This window comes from Sinocyclocheilus rhinocerous, unplaced genomic scaffold, assembly GCF_001515625.1.
Source record: "Sinocyclocheilus rhinocerous isolate Xijiao unplaced genomic scaffold, SAMN03320098_v1.1 scaffold1694, whole genome shotgun sequence".
NCBI lineage: Eukaryota > Metazoa > Chordata > Actinopteri > Cypriniformes > Cyprinidae > Sinocyclocheilus > Sinocyclocheilus rhinocerous.
Window position 1 is genome coordinate 780594 of NW_015626863.1, and position 25346 is coordinate 805939.

The 25346-nt window shown below is 39.1% G+C and overlaps 1 protein-coding gene across 1 annotated transcript in view; it reads left to right on the top strand.

Moving 5' to 3' along the window:
- LOC107718040 (obscurin-like) overlaps nt 1–25346 on the top strand; it is a 52074-nt gene continuing 26728 nt past the window's right edge. Inside the window, exons 1-38 of the mRNA XM_016524978.1 lie at nt 1–149; nt 1534–2638; nt 4249–4518; nt 4614–4874; nt 5119–5421; nt 5530–5796; nt 5878–5984; nt 6266–6434; nt 7091–7366; nt 7733–8008; nt 8143–8418; nt 8866–9141; nt 9327–9602; nt 9938–10213; nt 10661–10936; nt 11023–11055; nt 11285–11560; nt 13142–13417; nt 13520–13795; nt 14070–14336; nt 14471–14740; nt 14842–15108; nt 15243–15509; nt 15806–15918; nt 16044–16197; nt 16295–16456; nt 16686–16790; nt 16931–17197; nt 17675–17944; nt 18183–18449; nt 18642–18908; nt 19030–19296; nt 19441–19710; nt 19814–20083; nt 20205–20471; nt 21458–21508; nt 21954–22004; nt 25005–25181. Of these exons, the coding sequence (XP_016380464.1) occupies nt 1543–2638; nt 4249–4518; nt 4614–4874; nt 5119–5421; nt 5530–5796; nt 5878–5984; nt 6266–6434; nt 7091–7366; nt 7733–8008; nt 8143–8418; nt 8866–9141; nt 9327–9602; nt 9938–10213; nt 10661–10936; nt 11023–11055; nt 11285–11560; nt 13142–13417; nt 13520–13795; nt 14070–14336; nt 14471–14740; nt 14842–15108; nt 15243–15509; nt 15806–15918; nt 16044–16197; nt 16295–16456; nt 16686–16790; nt 16931–17197; nt 17675–17944; nt 18183–18449; nt 18642–18908; nt 19030–19296; nt 19441–19710; nt 19814–20083; nt 20205–20471; nt 21458–21508; nt 21954–22004; nt 25005–25181 (9295 nt within the window). The 5' untranslated portion in view covers nt 1–149; nt 1534–1542. The remainder of the gene's footprint in view (nt 150–1533; nt 2639–4248; nt 4519–4613; nt 4875–5118; nt 5422–5529; nt 5797–5877; nt 5985–6265; nt 6435–7090; nt 7367–7732; nt 8009–8142; nt 8419–8865; nt 9142–9326; nt 9603–9937; nt 10214–10660; nt 10937–11022; nt 11056–11284; nt 11561–13141; nt 13418–13519; nt 13796–14069; nt 14337–14470; nt 14741–14841; nt 15109–15242; nt 15510–15805; nt 15919–16043; nt 16198–16294; nt 16457–16685; nt 16791–16930; nt 17198–17674; nt 17945–18182; nt 18450–18641; nt 18909–19029; nt 19297–19440; nt 19711–19813; nt 20084–20204; nt 20472–21457; nt 21509–21953; nt 22005–25004; nt 25182–25346) is intronic.

Genomic DNA, 25346 nt, shown 5'->3' on the forward strand with positions numbered 1-25346 from the left:
AGACACTGGGGGATAAAACACACTGTCCTCCACCTCTACAGTTCACGGAATTTACCTGTTTTCACGAGGATATTTTCACATGCCAACATCGGATATTTATGAACATCTGCACTGGGTTATATAAGTAGCTTAAGCTTAAGGGGGAAAAGGTAAGAGGTGATTTTTTTATCGTTATAAAATATTGAAAGGTGAAACTTTTAATATCTGATTCTGAGGGAAGACTTACTTCTCTCGATTTTTCAATGTTTCTATGTTATTTTATTAGATATATGTCGCAAATTCAACAAGGCTGAATTGATTAGGCTACGTTTCTTTATTATATTGTTCAGTTTAAATTTAAACTATGTTGTTTTTAATTACGAAAACGATTTATTTCTATTTATTTATTTATTTATTTTTTGCAAGGAGAGATCCACACAGGCGAAAACGTCTGTTGCTCTTTGAAACGAAATTTGTAAGTTTAGAAGAAAAAAATGCCATTGACAAAAGCGTGCATATCACACAACAGGTCAGATCTCTTCTACAAATGGACATAGTGCAGACGGAGCCCGACAGCTGAGGTTATTTTTGGGACAGGCAGCTCAGGGTGGTGAGGTGTTAGAGATGGCCAATGTCATGCTTTTCAAAGACCAACATCCCTTTGTTTAACTTTGCTATACTGAAATTCCACCTCATCAGTAAAACCGACTTTCTGTGGTGAGATTTCACTAGATCAGCCACTGTTCTGTTGGAGATAGTAGATGCAAGTTCATTTGATAAAGATATAGGTCAATATGATTATTCTAGATACAGGGCTTCCGAGGTTCTTTTACATTGTTCATTCTGTGTAAACTTCTGTCAAAAGTGGACAATGTTAATTTTGACCACCCATGTTTTGTGGTTTATAGTCCAAGTCCAAGTTGCTCTGATGTCATCTAAATACTAGTGAACTCCTTAACAATGACAATAACTTTTAGTCCCTTTACATTCACAGTCGTTCTCTTTTGGGAAAATGGACCAAAGATATAAATGGCTTGTCCTGCTCTACAAAGATATTGTTCCTGAATATTATTATTATTATTTTTTTTTTTGAGTGATGTTATTACAGTATATCATTTCAGGTTGTGTAGTGCCATCTTGATAGATACACAGAAAAATATGAATTCCCAAATAAGGCAAATTTGTTTTAATGCTTTGTTTATACACTTGACTCTTTCAACCAAGTAGCATAATCACAAATTTGTTGTGGGATACTGGAGAGGTTTGAGTGGGCATCTCTAAAAGTAGGCATCTCTCATTTCTCAAAATGTCTATTTAAGGATCTTCTTGACATGGTTATTTGTCATTAGCAGACCCACTTTATTCAGACTGACTTACAGTATGCTAATTTGAAAAGCAGCTTTTCATAAACGTCCTTGAGATTAGTTGCAAGATTTAATGGTGACAGGGTGCAAATATGTAAAACTTTGATAAAATCTCAAGTTCTTATGTTTCTCCTCTATGCATTGACCACAACTTTAACTTTTATTAAAGTGTGTTGTTTCATCTCTACAGAAAGCAGGAATGGATCAAAATCTATTTGGCGGGGCTCCACGTTTCCTAACTCGACCCAAGGCCTTCTCGCTGTGCGTAGGACGAGATGCCTCCCTCAGCTGCACTATTGTGGGAACCCCTGTTCCTGTAGTCACCTGGGAGAAAGGCAAGATGCTTCTTTCTGCAGGTGGACGCTTCAAAACAGTAGAAGATGGTGATGTTTACCGACTTACCGTCTACGATCTAACTCTAGAAGACAGCGGTCAGTACATGTGTCGTGCCAAGAACAATGTCGGAGAGGCATATGCAGCTGTGACCCTGAAGGTGGGACTGCCGGAAACTGTGATTGATCGGGCCCCAGTGTTTACAGTAAAGCCTGTCTCCTCCCGTGTGGGTGTAGGGGGTGATGTTACCTTCTATTGTCGGGTGGCAGCCCATCCAGCACCAAACTTTGACTGGGAAAAGGATGGTCGCTACCTGGGTGAGACCAACCGCATCAAGATAACCTCAGAAAATGAATCCAGCTCCTTGAGGATCCAGGGTGTTCGGAGCTTGGACAGTGGTACCTACACCTGCCGTGCACAGAACTCCATTGGCCGTGCTCAGACCGCTGCTGCTCTGGTGGTCGACCTTCAAGATACTCGTCTCCTGAATGCAGACAAGAGCACATCCCTCCTCTCACACATGCAGAAGCGGAAAGAAGAGATGCGGAAGGACATCTCCTTATACCGCACCATGGAAAGTTCCTCAACCACGCATACAGCTTCATCTTCCATGATCACAGAGGAACTTGGAAGCTTGGGACTCGCCTGTGATCAGGAGCAGAGGGTTTCGGCCTTAACCAGCATGTTGCCCAAAGGTGTGTTTACCCGCACCTGTACGGTGACCGAGGGTAAACATGCAAAGCTTAGCTGTTTCGTCACAGGCCATCCCAAACCTCAGATCATCTGGAGGAAGGATGGGGTGAACATCAGTGAGGGCCGCAGACATGTTATGTATGAGGACCAGGCTGAAAATTTCATCCTCAAGGTGCTCTACTGCAAACAAAGTGATAATGGGCTGTACACCTGCAATGCATCCAACTTGGCTGGACAAACCTATAGCGCTGTGCTAGTGATTGTCAAAGGTAAGAATAATGTCTGCAGGCATTTATTCTTGGCCACTTTATTCATCCTAATTGATCCATCTGCTGTCAGAATGAGTATGTACATTCAGTTTACACTCGGATCAAAGCAGATATTATTTCTAATGTGGGACAGAAAAATGTTTATGTTTTAAACTTTAATGTTTACTTTAACCCCATATAATGTTTGAAGCTTGCAAATTTACATAAACGGAGTAATCCTTTTTGGGAGTTTTCATTTGTGGCTTGAACAACCAGATCCATTTATACTTAGCTGAGTCATGTCTTGTGTATGTCTCCTCCTGAGGTGGTTTGAGTTTTTGGATTGCTATGTCTTGGATTGCTGCTTTACACTTGGTCTTTTCCAAATGATAAGCCAAGCAGTAAACAAAAGTGGCCAGATGTAAAACCCCCCTTTGTGAAATCATAAAGAAAGTTTACTATTAGAACTACACAAGTACAGTGGTTTACAAAATCATGTATCAGTCAGAGAATATCATACATTTTATTGAGGCTGGCAGGTAAGACTAATACGAAAGTCAGCACAATAATGACCATGTTAAAATACGGTTGGCCCTAATAAATCACCAACCTTTAAATTAACATTTTATCAACTAATGACAGTCATCTTTGCCTTTCAGCTCAGTCTCTGCTTAGCAAAAGTGCTTGCAAGTGTTCAAAGAGGGTGTAGCATTACACCTATTTCTGCTAGTGATGATTAGTTCACAGTTGTTGTGATAGCTAGCTGCAAAATCACTTCTGACACCGTTATGTGGGTGACTTTCCAAGTGACGTCTTCAGGGTTTGCAGCATTAGTCTACTGTATATCCTAATTATTTGTTAACTAAGCCTACATTAAAATAATGATCTTCACAGATGTATACATTCTGTATTTATACAGAGTTCTAATTTTAGCCAGAAGTGTAGCAATAATGTTTTGCTACCTTGTTCCTGTGTCTTAATCTCGACTCTCATGCCACAGGCACCTAAGAGAAAGGTCACAGAAACTTAGCCAAATACGAGTCCAACGTTGCAGTGCAAAGTGCAGTGGCTTCCATGTGAAGGGATTAGGAGTGTGAAGTTCATGACATTTAAGGCTGTTTTTTTGTAAACATGTTCAGATTTCATATGATTGACTTCAAGCTGGTAAAGTAGAGCCAAAGGCAGTCTGGATACAAACATATTAAACCTCATATAATGTGAGAAATGCATTTATTTTATTTGATGGTCAGCTTTTTTCTTGCCTTATATGCTGTTGTTTTTTTAAGGGCATTTCCCCCTTAAATGGACCCAATATACATACAGTAGACTTAAAAGTCTACCACAAAATGACCCACAAACAGGCAGGTCCTTTTGTGGTACACGTTTAAGTCCACTTGTATTGTGAACACCACAAAGGTCACTTGGAGCTGGTTTCCCTTCTGGTTCACTTTAACTGAACTGGCTTAGGTTTATCTGAGGTATACTATATGTGAAACCATCCTATTTATTTATCATTTGCTTTCTTGGAAACCCAATCAATATGAAACTAAATTGTAGGGCACTGCCAGATCATAACTGCCAGCTAAAAAGAAATTGTCTTCTGTATGCTCACTAACATGTATCATTGCTAGAGCCAAAGATTCCGTTCAAGAAGAAGCTGCAGGATGTCGAGGTGAAGGAAAAGGAAACAGCAACTCTTCAGTGTGAGGTGCCAGTGCCGAACACAAAGGCCAGCTGGTTTATGGAGGAGACCCATCTGGAGGAAAATGCCAAGTACCGCATGGATGTGGAAGGGACCCTGCGTCGCCTCACTATTCACAATGTCACCACCAATGATGATGCCGTGTACATCTGTGAGATGAAGGAAGGCAGTCGCACTGTGGCTGAACTTACAGTGCTGGGTATAAGCTCTATTCCAATATGGGTGGCCAGAATGATGAATAACCTGGTGCAACACAAAAGATATACTTCATGTGGTTTTTTTCTGCACTTTCAGGCAACATCACTAAAAAGCTGCCGAGGAGGACAGTGGTGCCGGTTAGCGATACTGTGATCTTCTGTGTGGAACTGGAGAAACCAGTAGATGATGCATACTGGACCAGGAATGGGGAGAGGCTGAAAGAGGACTCCCGAATTATTATCGCCCGCATTAACAGACAGTACACACTGACCATTCGCGAATGTACTGCAGAGGACTCGGGTGAGGTGGCTTTCATCGCCCATGACTGCAAGACATCCACCCGCTTCTCTGTCACAGGTGAATGCATTTGTAAATCAGACCACAACCTTTCCACAAGATTTTACAAGGGGTTTCCTATGTTCTTACAATTTGCAAATGTCATACTGTAAGTACCAAATCGAATGACACCGCAGCTACTTTGTGGTGACTGTACTTGTGCATTTCTTTGATGATGTTTCAACAGTCAACACAATTGCTTTTGACATTTAGAGAGATTTAATTTCTTTAACCTGATTAACAATATTATAAACTTTGATCTCAGCACCAAGGAAACATCCCCCAGATCCCCCAGCTGAGCCAGTGGTGCGGAACAAGACAGATTCATCGATCACACTGTGCTGGTCTCCACCAGACAGTGAACGGCCTGTGCCCATCACCGGCTATATTGTGGAGCGCAGGAAGGTGGGAGCCCAAACCTGGGTTAAAGTCACTTGTACAACTGTGTTTAGCACTGAATACACCATCAGTGAAATTCCAGAAGAGGCAAGCTATCAGTTCCGTATCTCAGCGGTCAATGATTTTGGTCAGAGTGCCTATTTGGAGGTTCCTGGAACGTTTTACCTTGGTGAGAAAAACATTGTTTTTTTTCTGTGGATGTTCTTCATATTTAAACTAATATAAACTGTTTTAAATCAGTGTATTCCATTAAATATATTGAAATGTATTTGATCAGAGCCCACAGCGTCAGTGAAGACAGGCCTGGTGAACTGCAGTGCACATGTAGGTGAAGAAGCAACCTTCACTGTGGAGCTCTCAGCCGTATGTTCCAGCTCCTGGACCATAAATGACAGAATGATCCGCAGTGGATCTGAGTATCTGATCACACGCTCAAAGACCACACACACGCTGGTCATCAGGGAGGTGTCCATGGAACTGAATGGAGCACAGGTCAAGTTTGTGGGTGGCGGATCTCAGAGTGTTGCCACGCTTAGTGTGAAAGGTAAGAAAGGAAAAGTTTCGGAAAACTTAAGTAGAATAACTTCAGCAACGTTCCTGATATTTTTTTATTGATCTTCTCTAGTCGCACCTGCACGTTTCACCAATAAGTCTTCTCAGGTGGAGGTGTTTACTTTCAGCATGCACTCCTCTGCTCAGATGTACACAGAAGTGTCCGATTCAAGTGTCCAGGTGACAACATGCATTTTTTTTTTGTCAAAAAAAAACAAAATCCACAATAAACTAAAGGTGTATTTATAAAAAAAATAAAATAAAAAAACATTAAGTATTTTAAGTTTGTTATACTTTCTCCTGTCCCAGTTTAAATTGTCTTGTTCGACCAACTTTGAGATACATTGCCCATACAAAAGGGACAAATTCCAAATATATAATAAATGTGGGGGCATGATGGGATGTAGTTTTTTTGTTTGTTTGTTTTTGAAAGTTAACTACATGTACTGTCTGTGCTTTAGGTTGTTTGGATGAAGAATGGGAAGGAGCTGAGAATGGGTAAAAAATATGAAGCCACAAGTGTGGAGCGCAAACGAATACTGACAGTCCACAATGTTGACCGTGAGGACGTGGGCATCTATGAATGCATGTGTGATGGTGATAAAATGTCTGTCCAACTTGCCCTTAAAGGTGAAACAAGCCACTTTCCTCTTCAGTTACTGACGTTCAGTTTTCTTGTTTTTTATAGCCTCTATATATATATTTCAGGCCTTAAATAGAACAAATTATATATACAGTTAATTTACATACATCAAAGTGGAACAACTTTAAATTGTATTTATAATGAAGAGCGCATCCTGCCAAATAATAGGAGAGAAATACACAGTGGTGCATGCTGTTTAATTAAAATCAGTGCTGAGTAGTGAGTGCTTCATATACCAGCACAGAAAGTACAGAAAGTTCAGAGTCAGTGGATAAATGGTGTAAGCAGTCAGTGTTGACAGCTAGGAGCAGCTGGGCTTTGGCTGCTCAACAGGAAGTGTTGGAGGGTGTGTTTGTCAGGTAACAGATCTGCTTAGCACTCATGCACTTTCAGGTATCATATTCAGTATACTTTGGGATGTGATGATTTTTGATGTGTACACAACATTAAAATGTATATGTTCCTGACTGTTAGACTTAGAGGTACTGTCAGTTCCTGACTAAATAAATGTAGATCAGGAGAGTTTGGGTCGTCACATTTGTGTGTCAGCATTTTTCACTGTCAAATTATATACAAATGGACAGTGGATGTCACTATGTTTCTTACATCATGTGGCATCTAATCTTACATTTTCCCCTAACAGAAGAACCAGTTAAGTTTGTTAACAAGCCGAGGGCTCAGCCCCAGGAGAGTGATGCTCTGGTGGGCGACGTGGTGTTGAGCTGTGAGGTTGCTTCTCCTGGAACTGCTGTTGTGTGGAAGAAAGAACAGATAGAAATAATGGAGGACAAGAGGACAACTTTTATATCTCAGGGGACACAAAGGAAGCTGGTCATCAGGGGTGCCAAGCAGAGCGATGAAGGACACTACTCGTGTGAGACGGCAGAGGACAAAATGACATTCTTGGTCAAGATAAAAGGTAAGACTATGCGCTAATTAGTCTAAAAACTAAAATTTTAAATGAGCAGGATTAATCAGACATGCCACAATACCTAATTAATGTCATAACTTTATGGTTTTTGAACAGTGAAGCTAAACTCTAAATGCTCCTACAGCTAATAAATGATTTAATAAGTGAAATTAAAATGTATTATTATAAACTTGAAAACAGACATTTCCAGATTAGTCTCCGGGAAACAATCACTTAGAGGTTGTTGAAATTTGCACAAAACATGTATTATTAAGCCAGTGTGTTTCTGTCCATTTGGAGATGCTTGAGGTATTTTTGCAGTCCTGAACAGCATCCTTTTTGATGTTTCACTAAAACAATGAATGTCCTTTTTAGAAACTCGTGCTGCTTTCTCCAACAAGGACTCTTATCAGAAGGAAGTGAAGGTTTCAGCCTCCCAAAAAGCCACACTGAGCTGTGAAGTTTCTGATGCCAAAACTGAGGTGAAATGGTTCAAGGATGGCAAGCAGTTGATTTCCAGTAAGACTGTCCACATGGAGTCAAAGGGCAAGAGCCGTCAGCTGGTGCTGGAGAATGTGGAAAAGAAGGATGCTGGAGAATATACCTGTGAAGTTGGAAATGATAAGCTGGCCTTTAAGATTCGGGTGGAAGGTAAGAACGACATGCCAGTGTTTTGGCTTTTTTTAAGGTCCCAGTGATTCAATCAACCATGTCCAAACCAATGTTTATATAAAACTAAATGCAGTTTCTGTTACTGTATTCCTAAATCTTGATTTCTGTACCAGACATTCAAGCTGCCTTCTCCAACAAGGATTCCTACCAGAAAGAGGTCAGAGTAGCAGTTTCTCAGAAGGCCACACTGAGCTGTGAGGTTTCTGACCCCAAGACTGAGGTGAAATGGTTCAAGGATGGCAAGCAATTGAGCTCCAGTAAGACTGTCCACATGGATTCAAAGGGCAAGAGCCGTCAGCTGGTGCTGGAGAATGTGGAGAAGAAGGATGCTGGAGAATATACCTGTGAAGTTGGAAATGAGAAGCTTGCCTTTAAAATTCAGGTGACAGGTATGGGAACATCCTTATGTTTGTCTCTTGGCTCTGTTTCTATTTTATTTTTCTTCTTTATGAAAGAAATCAAAATTACAATCAATCAGTGAAGCTTGACAAAAGCTAATTTTACATGTAGAAAAAGAGTTTGTCCTTTGTGAAAGAGACCATTGAGTAAGATACAATTAACTTGTGTTTGTAGATTCAGTGACGCAATTATTCTGTTCAAAAAGAGGTAATTTTAAAACTAAAAAGCAATTACTTGCTTATTTCAGTGCTACTGAAAAAAGTAATGGTCTGCAGTGAGATTTGGATTTGTTTGCTTAATATGCATGCTATGATTTTTGATCTCTGCTGGATTTCTCAATCATTCAGTCCTTGCAGTATTTGATGTCTATTACTTAAAGTAAAATATTTACTGTTTTCTAATATTGGATCCATGTTCCAATATGCCTGCCCAACTAGATATTCAAGCTGCCTTCACCAACAAGGACTCCTACCAGAAGGAAGTCAAAGTAGCTGCTTCCCAAAAAGCCACACTCAGCTGTGAGGTTTCTGACCCCAAGACTGAGGTGAAATGGTTCAAAGATTGCAAGCAGTTGAGCTCCAGTAAGACTGTCCACATGGAGTCAAAGGGCAAGAGCCGTCAGCTGGTGCTGGATAATGTGGAGACAAAGGATGCTGGAGAATATACCTGTGAAGTTGGGAATGAAAAGCTGCCATTTAAGATTCAAGTGACAGGTATGGAAACCATTTTGGATTGTTCATTTTGGTTCTGTGCATCTTGACAGTCTTCTTTGGGTTATTTAAAAGCTGTTATGAAAATATTTCTTGTCTCTTGTCATATTCAATGTAATTGCAAATCTAGCGTTGACTTTCTCTGTAAATATGCAAACTCTGAATTAAGTAAACTCTCTTCTTATTAGAGCTCAAAGCTGTATTCACCAACAAAGACTCTTATCAGAAGGAAGTGAAGGTTTCAGCCTCCCAAAAAGCCACACTGAACTGTGAAGTTTCTGACCTCAAGACTGAGGTGAAATGGTTCAAGGATGGCAAGCAGTTGAGCTCCAGTAAGACTGTCCACATGGAGTCAAAGGGCAAGAGCCGTCAGCTGGTGCTGGAGAATGTGGAGAAGAAGGATGCTGGAGAATATACCTGTGAAGTTGGAAATGAGAACCTTGCCTTTAAAATTCAAGTGACAGGTATGGAAATGTCCTTGTGTTTGTCTGTTGGGTTAAACAAAGAGTTTGATATATGCATTGCATTTGATCAAAATATTCCACAAGATTTTATTAATGTGTCTTCAAGAAGTGGTACAATGACAAGTAGAAGAATTTGTTGCCCATCTCAGTGGTACAGAACCAAAAACAAGTTTCATTCTGCAATGTAATTAGCTTTTTTGTGGATTGATTTGCAGTTTACATTGTTTTCCTAAATTCTCAAGCATCCAATCTTTGCCGTATCTGTTGTATATAATCTTGAGTGATATATTTGCTCAAAGCATACTGTTTTCTGATATTGTCCATTGCCCAACCAGACATTCAAGCTGCCTTCACCAACAAGGACTCCTATCAGAAGGAAGTCAAAGTAGCAGCTTCCCAGAAGGCCACACTGAGCTGCGAAGTTACTGACCTTAAGACCGAGGTGAAATGGTTCAAGGATGGCAAGCAATTGAGCTCCAGTAAGACTGTCCACATGGATTCAAAGGGCAAGAGCCGTCAGCTGGTGCTGGAGAATGTGGAGAAGAAGGATGCTGGAGAATATACCTGTGAAGTTGGAAATGAGAAGCTTGCCTTTAAAATTCAGGTGACAGGTATGGGAACATCCTTGTGTTTGTCTCTTGGCTCTGTTTCTATTTTATTTTTCTTCTTTATGAAAGAACTCAAAATTACAATCGATCAGTGAAGCTTGACAAAAGCTAATTTTACATGTAGAAAAAGAGTTTGTCCTTGGTGAAAGAGACCATTGGAGTAAGATACAATTAACTTGTATTTGTAGATTTAGTGACGCAATTATTCTGTTCAAAAAGAGGTAATTTTAAAACTAAAAAGCAATTACTTGCTTATTTCAATGCTACTGAAAAAGTAATGGTCTGCAGTGAGATTTGGATTTGTTTGCTTAATATGCATGCTATGATTTTTGATCTCTGCTGGATTTCTCAATCATTCAGTCCTTGCAGTATTTGATGTCTATTACTTAAAGTAAAATATTTACTGTTTTCTAATATTGGATCCATGTTCCAATATGCCTGCCCAACTAGATATTCAAGCTGCCTTCACCAACAAGGACTCCTACCAGAAGGAAGTCAAAGTAGCTGCTTCCCAAAAAGCCACACTCAGCTGTGAGGTTTCTGACCCCAAGACTGAGGTGAAATGGTTCAAAGATTGCAAGCAGTTGAGCTCCAGTAAGACTGTCCACATGGAGTCAAAGGGCAAGAGCCGTCAGCTGGTGCTGGATAATGTGGAGACAAAGGATGCTGGAGAATATACCTGTGAAGTTGGGAATGAAAAGCTGCCATTTAAGATTCAGGTGACAGGTATGGAAACCATTTTGGAGTAGAAAAAGAGTTTGTCCTTTGTGAAAGAGACCATTGAGTAAGATACAATTAACTTGTGTTTGTAGATTCAGTGACGCAATTATTCTGTTCAAAAAGAGGTAATTTTAAAACTAAAAAGCAATTACTTGCTTATTTCAATGCTACTGAAAAAGTAATGGTCTGCAGTGAGATTTGGATTTGTTTGCTTAATATGCATGCTATGATTTTTGATCTCTGCTGGATTTCTCAACCATTCAGTCCTTGCAGTATTTGATGTCTATTACTTAAAGTAAAATATTTACTGTTTTCTAATATTGGATCCATGTTCCAATATGCCTGCCCAACTAGATATTCAAGCTGCCTTCACCAACAAGGACTCCTACCAGAAGGAAGTCAAAGTAGCTGCTTCCCAAAAAGCCACACTCAGCTGTGAGGTTTCTGACCCCAAGACTGAGGTGAAATGGTTCAAAGATTGCAAGCAGTTGAGCTCCAGTAAGACTGTCCACATGGAGTCAAAGGGCAAGAGCCGTCAGCTGGTGCTGGATAATGTGGAGACAAAGGATGCTGGAGAATATACCTGTGAAGTTGGGAATGAAAAGCTGCCATTTAAGATTCAGGTGACAGGTATGGAAACCATTTTGGATTGTTCATTTTGGTTCTGTGCATCTTGACAGTCTTCTTTGGGTTATTTAAAAGCTGTTATGAAAATATTTCTTGTCATATTCAATGTAATTGCAAATCTAGTGTTGACTTTCTCTGTAAATAGGCAAACTCTGAATTAAGTAAACTCTCTTCTTATTAGAGCTCAAAACTGTATTCACCAACAAAGACTCTTATCAGAAGGAAGTGAAGGTTTCAGCCTCCCAAAAAGCCACACTGAACTGTGAAGTTTCTGACCTCAAGACTGAGGTGAAATGGTTCAAGGATGGCAAGCAGTTGAGCTCCAGTAGGACTGTCCACATGGAGTCAAAGGGCAAGATCCGTCAACTGGTGCTGGAGAATGTGGAGAAGAAGGATGCTGGAGAATATACCTGTGAAGTTGGAAATGAGAAACTTCTCTTCAAGATTCAGGTGAAAGGTAAGATTTTCTAGCACATTAGTGGACTTCCATGAATCCACATACTTGTCTTCCTCCAGAACATGGTCACAATTAAGTGATTATTTGCTATTTTTTCCTCAGATGTTTCTACCAAATTCCAGAAGACATCTGTGACAAAAGAAACTGTGATGGTTGAGTCAACAGAAAAGGTTGTTTTAAAAACCGAGGTAATGTCAGAGAATTGTAGTGTTAAGTGGTTCAGGGATGGAGTAGAACTGAATGACAGATCAAAGTATGAGATAAAACAGGAAGGTTGCTCACGTGTCCTCATCGTTAAGTCGTCTGAATCTAAAGACAGCGACACCTACTCTTGTCAGACGGCTGAAGACAAAGTGGAGTTCAAGGTTCAGGTCAAAGGTAAAAGCTAATTTGCAATTCAAAGTAAAAAAAAGTACAAATGGTTTAAAGTGTTAATTTCTCAAGGTCAAATTTGTTCATTTTAACAGTTTAATGGCAGTTTTCATAATTTTTTATTGCATATTTATTTTTGATTTTTTTTATTCAATTCAATTCAATTAATGCTCATACATCTGGAGTTTTCAAAGTAAATTGTGTTGGATATAATTGCACTTTTGAAATTGAAATAATAAATCTAACTGATGGCAGACAAAATGTAATTTCATTTTTCCCTCATCTGTGCCCTGCAGATGCACCTTTAAAGTTTGTGGTGCCATTGCAGCCAGTGTCTGCAGTACTGGAAAGCACCATGACACTTTCCTGTAGTCTCAACAAAGCCACGAGTAGTGTCCTCTGGAAGCATAACGGCAAAGAAATCAAATCAGGTGGCAGATTCAGCATCCGCACTGATGGCACCAACTGCATCTTGACTGTCTCCGCTGTGGCTCAGGAGGATGAAGGGGAGTACAGTTGTGAATGCAAAGATGACAAGACCTTCACCAAAGTCACTACTAAAGGTACAAACCATTAGTGTCTATGTCTGAAAGTCATCAATTCTCATCAAAATGAACCAACACAACTTAGGTTATTTAAAAGCTGTTATGAAAATATTTCTTGTCTCTTGTCATATTCAATGTAATTGCAAATCTAGCGTTGACTTTCTCTGTAAATATGCAAACTCTGAATTAAGTAAACTCTCTTCTTATTAGAGCTCAAAGCTGTATTCACCAACAAAGACTCTTATCAGAAGGAAGTGAAGGTTTCAGCCTCCCAAAAAGCCACACTGAACTGTGAAGTTTCTGACCTCAAGACTGAGGTGAAATGGTTCAAGGATGGCAAGCAATTGAGCTCCAGTAAGACTGTCCACATGGATTCAAAGGGCAAGAGCCGTCAGCTGGTGCTGGAGAATGTGGAGAAGAAGGATGCTGGAGAATATACCTGTGAAGTTGGAAATGAGAAACTTCTCTTCAAGATTCAGGTGAAAGGTAAGATTTTCTAGCACATTAGTGGACTTCCATGAATCCACATACTTGTCTTCCTCCAGAACATGGTCACAATTAAGTGATTATTTGCTATTTTTTCCTCAGATGTTTCTACCAAATTCCAGAAGACATCTGTGACAAAAGAAACTGTGATGGTTGAGTCAACAGAAAAGGTTGTTTTAAAAACCGAGGTAATGTCAGAGAATTGTAGTGTTAAGTGGTTCAGGGATGGAGTAGAACTGAATGACAGATCAAAGTATGAGATAAAACAGGAAGGTTGCTCACGTGTCCTCATCGTTAAGTCGTCTGAATCTAAAGACAGCGACACCTACTCTTGTCAGACGGCTGAAGACAAAGTGGAGTTCAAGGTTCAGGTCAAAGGTAAAAGCTAATTTGCAATTCAAAGTAAAAAAAAGTACAAATGGTTTAAAGTGTTAATTTCTCAAGGTCAAATTTGTTCATTTTAACAGTTTAATGGCAGTTTTCATAATTTTTTTTCTTGCATATTTATTTATTTTCAATTCAATTCAATTAATGTGTTTGTGGAGTTTTCAAAGTAAATTTTTGTTGGATATAATTGCACTTATTGAAATAATAAATCTAATTGATCACAGACAAAATGTGATTTCATTGTCCCCTCATCTATTCCCTGCAGATGCACCTTTAAAGTTTGTGGTGCCATTGCAGCCAGTGTCTGCAGTACTAGAAAGCACCATGACACTTTCCTGCAGTCTCAACAAAGCCACGGATAGTGTCCTCTGGAAGCACAACGGCAAAGAAATCAAACCAGGTGGCAGATTCAGTGTCCGCACCGATGGCACCAACTGCATCTTGACTGTCTCTGCTGTGGCTCAGGAGGATGAAGGGGAGTACAGTTGTGAATGCAAAGATGACAAGACCTTCACCAAAGTCACTACTAAAGGTACAAACCATTAGTGTCTATGTCTGAAAGTCATCAATTCTCATCAAAATGAACCAACACAACTTAAGCTTTTTTTAAGTGATAGATGTCCTTCGTTATTATTTCTCTCAGCTTTTCAATCTAATTTCCCACAGCCCCACGTCTGGTGAGGTTCACTACCAGGCTGAACAATGTTGTTGCAAATGAAGGCAAAGATGCTATCTTTAAATGCTCCATCACACCAGCTGATGTGAGTGTCAGATGGCTGCATAATGACATTCCTATTACAGCTAGTCCCAAATTTAAGATCGCTCATGGAGGAAGCAGCCATTCCCTTACCATCACAGGTGTCACTCAGGAGGATGCAGGAGAGATCAGTATCGATGCCGAGGGAAAAGTGTGCAAAGCCACACTGCAAGTACAACGTAAGGATAAGTGACATACAGCTGTTATGCGTAATGCAACATATCGGCAGGAAGCACACAGACTACCTGTTTCTCAATACAAATGTATCCGTATTTTGCAGAGCTTCCTGTCACCTTCAAGAAGAAGCTTGCAGATGTGACTGTGACTGAGCAGGACACAGTTCGTTTGGAAGTGGAGCTTAGTAAACCCTCAACAGATGTCAAGTGGATGAAGAATGGTGTGGTACTACAGCAAGGAGAAAATATGGAGATCCATGTGGATGGTGCCAAGCAGGCTTTGGTCCTCAAGAGTGTGGCGTATGCTGACAGAGGACATTACTCATGTGAAACCCTAGATGACAAGACCCAGGCCAAACTGACAGTAGAAAGTATGGATTCCTTCATTATGTTACTCTATTCAGTTACTCTTTCGATCATAATATTTTATGCTCAGAATATACAGGAAATTATAAAATAAAAGTATTTCATCTATGGATTTCCATTGTTTTTCCCTACCATTTAGTTAAGAAGATTCAAATAGTTAAAGTCCTAAAAGAGATGAAAGTGCAAGAAAAAGAGACCATCACTATGGAGGTGGAGCTAAGCAAGGCTGATGTAGAAGGTTCCTGGAGCAAAGATGGAAAGAAACTAAAGGCAGGACCCAATATCATCATTACTGCACTGGGCAACAAGCACTGCTTGACTATATCCCAGCTGAAGATAAGTGATGGTGGAAATATTACTTTCCAAGCTGAGGATGTCCATACATCTGGCAAACTAATTGTTACAGGTAAGTGTGTATCTTGGGGGTCTTTTAAGCCTGAGTAGCAAGATTCAGTAAGATGTTTAGCATAAGATCATAAAAAGTGTATTTTCAAGTTTAGTACTTTTAGAAGCTGTATAACCAACATTTTAAAGTATATTCCACCAGATAAACTAAATGTATGTCCACAATATATCCCATTTACGCTTATTGCAAGTTTAGTAAGGTTTATGTAAACTGATGAGCAGATCCGTAACATAACCACCAATGTTAAAATCTATATATAACAATTGCAACCCTAATTATTGGTGTTGTGTGCACAGAGCCTGCTGCAAAGATCCTCAAACCTCTAGGGGATATCAGTTCTCCTGAAAAGGAGAAAATCACTTTTGAATGTGAGGTGTCAAGAGCAAATGCTGATGTCAAGTGGTTTAAGGTATTAGTATTTGATTTGGAATTGTTAAAAAATAAATTGTGTAGTCACATATGGATGAAATACAAAATGACTTAAAAACAGAAAAAGAAAAAAAAAATTTAACTGTGTCATTATTTCTCCATCAGGATGATGCAGAACTAAAGCCAGGAAAGAAATTTGGCATCCATTCCCAGGCCAATAAGCGCACCCTCATCATCCACAAGTGTGCATATGAAGACCAGGGCCAGTATATATGTAGAACAACAGATGACAATACTTCAGCCAAGCTCACTGTTCACGGTAAAGATGAACGACTTCTGAGTGGGACATTTAATCACTGCTGAACTCAAGCATTTTGTAGTGTCACTTATAAATGTTTGTATTTGAATTCTTGCAGCCAGAGATATTAAAATAGTGAAGCCGCTGCAGGACGTGGAGGTGACAGAGAAGGAGAGTGCAACGATTGTCTGTGAGGTCTCTCACGATGAGGTCGAGGCTCAGTGGCACAAAGGAGATGCCAAACTCAAAGCCGGTGACAACATAAAGATAAGGCAGGAGGGTGAGTTGAACAGAATGGACTTTGATTGCTTTCTTCTTGAAAGCTTAGGTGTGCTTGTAGAAATGCTTGTATATTGACAAACATGCAGCACAGTATGGCATTACATAGTTTAAATTACAAAACAATCAGTTCCTTTTTATTTCTATGTTCACAAAATGCAAATAAACAATTCATCTCCAAGAGGGACAGATTAATAGCTCTCAAACACATTTAACACTCTCCGTCTTAGGAAGAACATACATTCTACTCTTCAAATCTGTAAAGGCTGAGGACGCAGGTGAAATCAAGTTCACAGCTGAGAAGGCCTCTTCATCTGCTAAACTGAAGGTTAAAGGTACGTTGTCGTGTCTGTCATATCTGCATGCATTTTGCATTTAGTGTTAAGACTAATGAACTACAGCCTGGGCTGTGTTGCATTTCTACAGTTGTCTAACAAATCTGTAGATCCCCTAAGCTCCCTTATAATCATTACAGAACTGCCTGTCAGATTTGTGAAGAAACTGAGAGACAAAATCGCCATGTACAAACACCGTGCATACTTAGAGTGTCAGGTGTCAAGGGCCAACGCTAAAGTCATGTGGTACAAGAACAAGTCAGAGATCAAACCCAGCAAGAAGCACGAGATCACCAGTGAGGACGTCTACAGGAAGCTCACCGTCATTGACGTGGATTCTGATGATGAGGATACATACATGTGTGACGCCATTGATGATAAGACTTCATGTCAGCTACTAGTAGAGGGTAAAAAAAAATTTCAATTATGATTTAAAGAATAAAATAAAATTTTTGGATGAAATCACAACAGAATCCATGAAACACAACCATACATTACAAACTAAAATGCTTTTGAAACTGACTGTAAAGAGGGCATACAAAATGTGATTGCATGTTTTTTTATTATTTGATAACAGTTTGTAGATCAATTTTTGATTGATCTGCAACAGACAAGAATGATCGTTGTATGTGATTTCAACTATATTTAAAAATCGTATTTATCTAATTAATTTCCCCTTCCAAACAGGGACAAATTTATGCTTGCTTCCAATTTAAAGTACTGTTATGTAAATTTTCCTTCCATGCATTTTGTTTATTTCCATGTAGCTTCATTAGTATCTGTCTTCCTATGTCTAAAGTGTTTTTAAAGAATTGTACTACATAAACATTTTTGATATAGCCAATTCTTGACACATCACTATACTGTCTCATCACAACCTTCAGAGCAGGCTATCAGCATAGTACAGGAGCTGAGTTCTGTGGAGGTGACCGAGCCATTTGCTGCCCACTTTGAGGTGGAAGTCAGTGTGGAGACAGTCAAGCCAGTGAAGTGGATGCTAAATGGGGAACAGCTGAAGGAGAGTGCAGATACTGAGATGGAGAAAGAGGGAACCATGCACCGCCTCACTTTTAAAAAGACCAAGGCCTCCATGTCAGGACCGGTACAGTTCACCGCCGGAAAGAGTAAATCAACAGCTGATCTCAAAGTGAAAGGTTAGACACTTGGTTTAACCAAGATTTGCAAAATAGACACCAAAATCTAATCTGTATCTAATAATTCCAATTAAATAGTTTTTGATTAATGATGCCTGATAAAATTCCTACAGAAACTGCAGAAGTGCTTTGAAAAATGTTGCTCTATTTATGTTTACTACAGATGAAATGCAATGTTTGTTGTAGTTTTGTGCTCTTTTGTGTTTTTTTCAAAGTCACTGTTCATATCACCCCACAGAGCGTCCCATTGAAGTCCTGGAGCCTCTCAAATATGGGTCAGCCAAGGAGAAGACTTCCACCACACTATGCTGCAAGTTCTCTGCCCCACCAAAAGAAGTACGGTGGTTTAAGGGTCAAACTGCTTTGGAGGCTTCTAGCAAATACAGCATGAAGCAAAAGGACGCTAATGTGCAGCTGATCATACAAGCTTTGAGTGCAGAGGACTCTGGAGAGTATCGCTGTCAGGTCGGGGTCTGTGAGAGCAAAGCCGTTATCAAAGTAGAAGGTAAAGTCACAAAGAAGGCATTCAAAGCATGTTGTTTCAAATTGCATTCCCTTTATACATCCACCCCGTTAGGGATAGGGCTGCTTGTGAGAGATCTGCTTTGACTACGCCTAGACCTCATTATATAGGTGCTGTTGGTAAAATAAATGCCATTCTGATCACGCTGATTATTTATTTTTCTGACATACATAGTGCGTAAAATCCAGATCACCAAACATCTGACAGACGTGGAGGTGGATGAAGATGGTGATGCTACGTTCACCTGTGAGGTTAACTATGCTGATGAAGAGGTCCAGTGGACACTCAATGACAAGCCGCTCTTCAACAATGAGGTCAATGTCATCACCCATGTGGATAAGACCCATACGCTCACCCTCAAGAACCTAGCACCTGTGGATGGTGGGAAGGTGTCATTCAGCATCAGGGATGTGAAAGAAACAGTCTGCCTAAAAGTCAAAGGTGGGGTTGTATGATGATGTCCAAATAATGCAGATTTACAGAAATGCTTTGAATGTGATGGATTAAGACATTCTTTTTACTAAGTTTTGGCTTAATGCACTTTTTATTTATTGACATCCAGAGAAGAAAGCCATCTTCCTGAAGTTGCTGGATGATGTAGTTGCAGAGGAGAAGGGTACAGTTACCCTTAAGTGTGAAGCCTCAAAGCCCAGAGTGGCCCCTGTGTGGCGCAAAGATGGTACAGTCCTGTCAGCAGGCAAAAAGTATGAGCTCCTCCATGATGGTAAGACCTTGGGACTTACTATCCATGATGTCACGCAAGCTGATGCCGGGGAGTACAGCTGTGATCTTGGCACAGACCTCTCCAAGTCCAAGGTCACTATTAGAGGTATGACAACAAACTTATGTACTACTGTTGTGCTACAATGACACTGTAGTGTCTTTTTGTTGTAGTTTTATCCTTTATGTTTTTATGAAAACAGATGATGAAGTTGCTAGTGTTTTTCAATAATGTTTTTGCTGTTGACCCCAGATATCCACATCGGGATCACCAAGCGTTTTAAGTCGGTAGAGGCCAAAGCAGGTGAAAACTGCACATTCGAGTGTATCTTGTCCCGAGAAAGTTCAGAGAAGTGCACCTGGAGCCTAAAAGGCCAACCTGTCACTGATGGAGGCCGTTTCCAGATAAGCAGCAAAGGGCGCAAGTATACCTTAACAATCAAAGCTGTCTCAGCTTCTGATTCTGGTGAGGTGGTCTTCACGCTCAAGGATTTGTGCTCAAAGGCAACACTTACTGTTGAGGGTAAGCGGGGGAATGCAATGAAAATAAGAGCATGAATTGAATTATAGCTTTTACACATATACGGTTTTGCTTGATCAAGGTGTATTTTATTTTTGGGAGCTAGGTGAAGCTCCTACCATATCTAAAGAGCTTCAGGGTGTCAGTGCCAAAATTGGTGAAGATGCCACATTCTCCTGTGACCTTTCTCAATCTGGACTGGAAGTGAAGTGGTCAAAGGATGGCAAGTCTATCAGAAAAAGCCAGAAATACGAAATCAGTCAGGAGCAGACGCTTGTAAAGCTGACAATCCGCAACGTCACTGAAAAAGACTCTGGAGAATACAGCTGTGAGGTCACCGGTGGTCCAACCTCCAAGGCTAAACTGGAGATCAAAGGCAAGGTTTTTAAAACTTATGGTTTTAGATTCTGTCATCCTTTCTTTAAACACACAACAGGGGAAATCCCACAAGCCTAAAGAGGAGATATATTTACCTTAGTATTTCATCCCCTCTGTAGAACTGGCCAACAAATTCATTCGTGAGCTAAAGGATGCCACTGCAGAAGAGAAGAGTGCTGTCTCCTTTGATTGTGAGACAGCCCAACCTGCCTCTGAAGTCACCTGGCTTAAAGGAACAAAGGAGATTAGGGCTGGAGGAAGGTATGAGTTTATGCAAAAGGGAACTGTCCTCATCCTCAAAGTGAAGGATCTGGAGAAGAGTGACAGCGAGGTATACACCTGTGACATTGGCTCTACGAAGAGTAGAGCCAAATTGACAGTGAAAGGTAAGAACCTGGCTTTCCACTTTCCACAGAAATCAGAATTCTCTCTTTCTTGCTGTTTATAGCAAAGTATTATCTTATCTAGAAAAGAACTTGAAGCCAGAGAATCTTATATTCTTAAATGGATACACTCTAGTGTTTTTTACTGTATGTTTAAAGCTTTGATGTAGTCTCTTTTGATGTCTCAGTGGTCTTTGAAAATATTTCTGGTAAGTACAGTTTTTAATTTGATTCACCATATGTGTTGTATTTCTGCATTTGACGTTTCACTTTTGGTTCCTGTGTGGCGCTGCTACTGCCAGGCATTTTGCTGATAGTCTCATGCATTGCTGTGTCAGCAGATGATCACCTCAGTTCAAAGAATTGGTACTTCTATATTGTACTTTTACAATTAGGTTGGTACTCTACATGTCATTTAGATTTCTAGCAACTCAGTTTGGTGAAAATCTGGTTAAATAGTCTTTTATTTCCAGAAATGCTGGAATAGTTCAACAACTGTCATGATAGGAACATTTCATTAATTTATTTGGGTCCACACACTTTGTACTATGGAGTCTGCACATGGTGATAATGCACCATTAGAATGCTTGTCTTAGTTATCTGGAATATAATTTAGGTTTTATTGGACAGATCAGTTAGTTTTTATAAAGAAGCTGTTGTGTGATTTCCAGGTGGTGTCTTTCAGCAGTCTGTCAAATTGTCAAATTTTAGAAATGGCACTTGCACTTTTGTGTTTTGTCTTGGTTTGTGAGGTTCAGTCTTGTCTGGACTTTGTATGTATATATATATTCATGTAGTCCTGGTGCAATGGATGTGTTGGAATTGTTTCTGTTTGTTTTAATATTTCTGTGATTATAGAACATTTTCGGCTTATCCTAGCTTCCATGTCAAACCCTCATAATCTCATCCTAGTGATCTTCTATCCTGTCTTATGGATGCTAAAACTATGAAGAAGAATTTTACTTATATGATGCTTGTTCATTCTCCAGTGGTACCAGCTAGGTTTAAGGGGCAAATGAAGAACCAGCAGGTTACTGAAGGTGGGAAAGTCTTACTTTCCTGTGAGCTCTCAAAACCTGGCTGCCAAGTGCAATGGAAAAAGGGAACTGAAAGTCTGAAACATGGGGGAAGATATCAGATAACGCAGAGGGACACCATGTGTGAGCTACAGATTTCAGACTTAGTGACTGAGGACAGTGGAGTATATTCCTGTGAATGTGGAAACGAAAAAACAACAGCAAATGTTGTTGTCAGTGGTATGGATAAAAGCCTATTCATTTACATGCATCCATTTATTGATTTAGACTTTTTTTTTTTTTGATAAAAAAAACCTTTAATTCAATTTATTTTAGCACTAAGATCAAGCGATACACTAAAATGTCAATGCATGTGTAGTCAAGAAACTACTAATTTTTACACACCTTTAATTTATGTCATCACATAATTGCTCTTCAGCATTTTATATGATGCTTGTTCATTCTCCAGTGGTACCAGCTAGGTTTAAGGGGCAAATGAAGAACCAGCAGGTTACTGAAGGTGGGAAAGTCTTACTTTCCTGTGAGCTCTCAAAACCTGGCTGCCAAGTGCAATGGAAAAAGGGAACTGAAAGTCTGAAACATGGGGGAAGATATCAGATAACGCAGAGGGACACCATGTGTGAGCTACAGATTTCAGACTTAGTGACTGAGGACAGTGGAGTATATTCCTGTGAATGTGGAAACGAAAAAACAACAGCAAATGTTGTTGTCAGTGGTATGGATAAAAGATTATTAATTTACATGCATCCATTCATTGATTTCTATCATTTTTTTGCTTACTTTAATTCAATTTATTAGTACTCAGATCAAGCGATACAATAAAATGTCAATGCATGTGTACAGATTTTTACTAATTTTTATACACCTTAAATTTATGTCATCACGCAATTGCTCTTCAGCATTACCAGTGGTCTTCAGACATGAGCTACAAAGCCAAGAGTGTAACGAAGGAGACTGCGTTACTCTTCACTGTGAACTCTCAAAGCCTGGAGTTCCTGTTGTTTGGAAGAAAGGAACGCAGGTGCTCCATTCTGGAGAAAAGTACCACATCAAACAAGATGGGGCTACTGTTGAGTTGAAAATTGCTGACTTCAGACCTGATGATGCTGGACAATATACATGTTTGTGTGGGGACAAAAAGACTACAACAAACATTAAGATCAAGGGTATGAAATTAATTCGGTTTGACTTATTTTTTCATGTTCACTCTTTACTACGGAAGTCCTAAGAGGCCATGAATGATTATTATTTTTCTTTCTTGTTTTCTCGTGATCACAACTTAATTTTCTCGTGATCTTGACATAACGAAAATTGTTTTCTCGTGATCTTGACATAAGAAAAGTTGTTCTCTAAGTCACACAACTGCACCAACAGGTGGCAGTATAGAACTGATTATAACCAATGGGGTGTTGTATACTATTATCTACTTTACTCTACGCGTTTGGGACAGAGTGGACCTTCTTCGTGATTGCTATAATTTGTGCAGTATTGTTCATTACTGACATTTAATTAACTTATAAATGTTAAATGCTTGAATAAATATGATTATATCACTACCGCAGTGGTGTTCGGTGTGATACTAAATGTATTGCTTATTAAAACCAATGTTGTCAGCAGTGATTGATTAGCCTATATTTATTTATTTATTGTAGACGTTATTACCAAGCGAAGCAAAATTTGCTGAAATATCCACAACATGCAGTATTAGTACAGTTTATCTGTTGATCGGATGCACGTCAAAGTTGCGTTCATTACTATAGCAACAGTAGACTCACGATGCATTGTTTTAAAAATCAAACAATCATTCTAAAAAAAACACAACTTTTGTTATATCGAGAATCGAGATCACAAGAAAATGAAGTCGTGATCACATTTAGTCATTTTAGCAGACGCTTTTATCCAAAGCGACTTACAAATGAGGACAATGGAAGCAATCAAAATCAACAAAAGAGCAATGATATACAAGTGCTATAACAAGTCTCAGTTAGCTTAACGCAGTACACGTAGCAAGGGTTTTTACAATTATATAATAAATAAAAAGAAAACAGATAGAATACAAAAAGAAAACTTCTTTTCTTTTTTCTTTTTTTTAAAGAAAACAAGCAGTTAGTAAATTATTATTTTCTTTGCAAAAAGTGCAATAGAAGATGCTATATTTATACTTACTGCAAATAGTGGCAAATATTTGCACCTCAGTGTTGTAGTGCATTATACATTTACATTTAGTCATTTACTAGATGCTTTTATCCAAAGCGACTTACAAATGAGGACAATGGAACCAATCAAAATCAACAAGAGCAATGATATGCAAGTGCTATAACAAGTCTCAGTTAGCTTAACACAGTACACATAGCAAGTTTTTAAAAAAAAATCATATAATAAATAAAAAGAAAACAGATAGAATAGAAAAAGAATAGCGCAAGCTAGTGTTAGAGGTATTTTTTTGCTTTTGTTAATTGTATAATAAATGAAAAGAAAACAGATAGAATACGAAAAGATTAGAAAGCTAGTGTTAGTTTTTTTTTTTTTTTAAGAAAACAAGCAGCAAATTAATAAGAGTGCAAGTCTAAAAGGGACATGTGTTTTTTTTTTTTTTAAAGAATAGAATTAGAATAGAGAGTTCTAAAGTTAGAAGGTCAAATAAAGATGGAAGAGATGTGTTTTTAGCCGATTCTTGAAGATGGCTAAGGACTCAGCTGCTCGGATTGAGTTGGGCAGGTCATTCCACCAGGAGGGAACATTTAATTTAAAAGTCCGTAAAAGTGATTTTGTGCTTCTTTGGGATGGCACAATAAAAATTGTGATGAAACGATGGGTTTGATGGAACCACAAGCAGTTCTGTCTTAGCCAGGTTGAGTTGAAGGTGATGGTCCGTCATCCAGCAAGAAATGTCTGTTAGACAAGCTGAAATGCGAGCAGCTATCGTCGGATCATCAGGATGGAATGAGAGGTAGAGTTGAGTGTTATCAGCATAGCAGTGGTATGAAAAGCCACGAGATCATGAGAAAATTATGTCGTGATAACAAAAACAACTTTTATTAAGTCGTGATAATGAGAAAACAACTTTTGTTATGTCGTGATCACCAGAATACAAGAAAGAAAAATAATCATAATCCATGGCTTCTTAGGACTTCCGTATTTTACTGAGTACAAAGACTTTTTATATTTTGACCTTTACTGGTTAGTCGCTTGAAGGGAACTTATATAGATATTATAGCATTATGTGGCATTAGTAGGTTAACTTCACTAATACAAATATCTGGTAATCTTGTCCTGTAAGATGTTCACAGTTTTTGTGATCTTATGTCTCTTGTTTTCTTTGGGAGGTTTTTGAATGTTTTTTCATGTTGTGCTTTTACATTTTGTGCAAAGTGCATTACACTAACAACCTGTTTAAACATCAATTGCTTCTTAGCATTGACCTTTAAACGAGAACTACAAAACCAGGAGTGTCAAGAGGCAGACAGTGTTACTCTTCATTGTGAGCTCTCCAAACCAGGAGTGCCTGTGGTTTGGAGGAAAGGAACACAAGTGATCCATTCTGGAGAGAAATACCATATCAAGCAAGTTGGTTCTGTTTTTGAGCTGAAGATCACTGATGTCAAACCTGAAGATGCTGGAGTCTATAGTTGTGATTGTGGGTTTAACAAGACCTCATCTACCATTACCGTCAATGGTAGGAATGACATCTTTTTTTAATTGTGATTAAATGTAGGGTATTACATTCAACACCATACTCTACTGTGCCCTGAAGTTATCATTGATCAGGATTTTTTCTTATTACACTAATGGCTGTTTTTAAATAAATAATTTGCTTGATTGGTGGGCTTAATGACTTCAA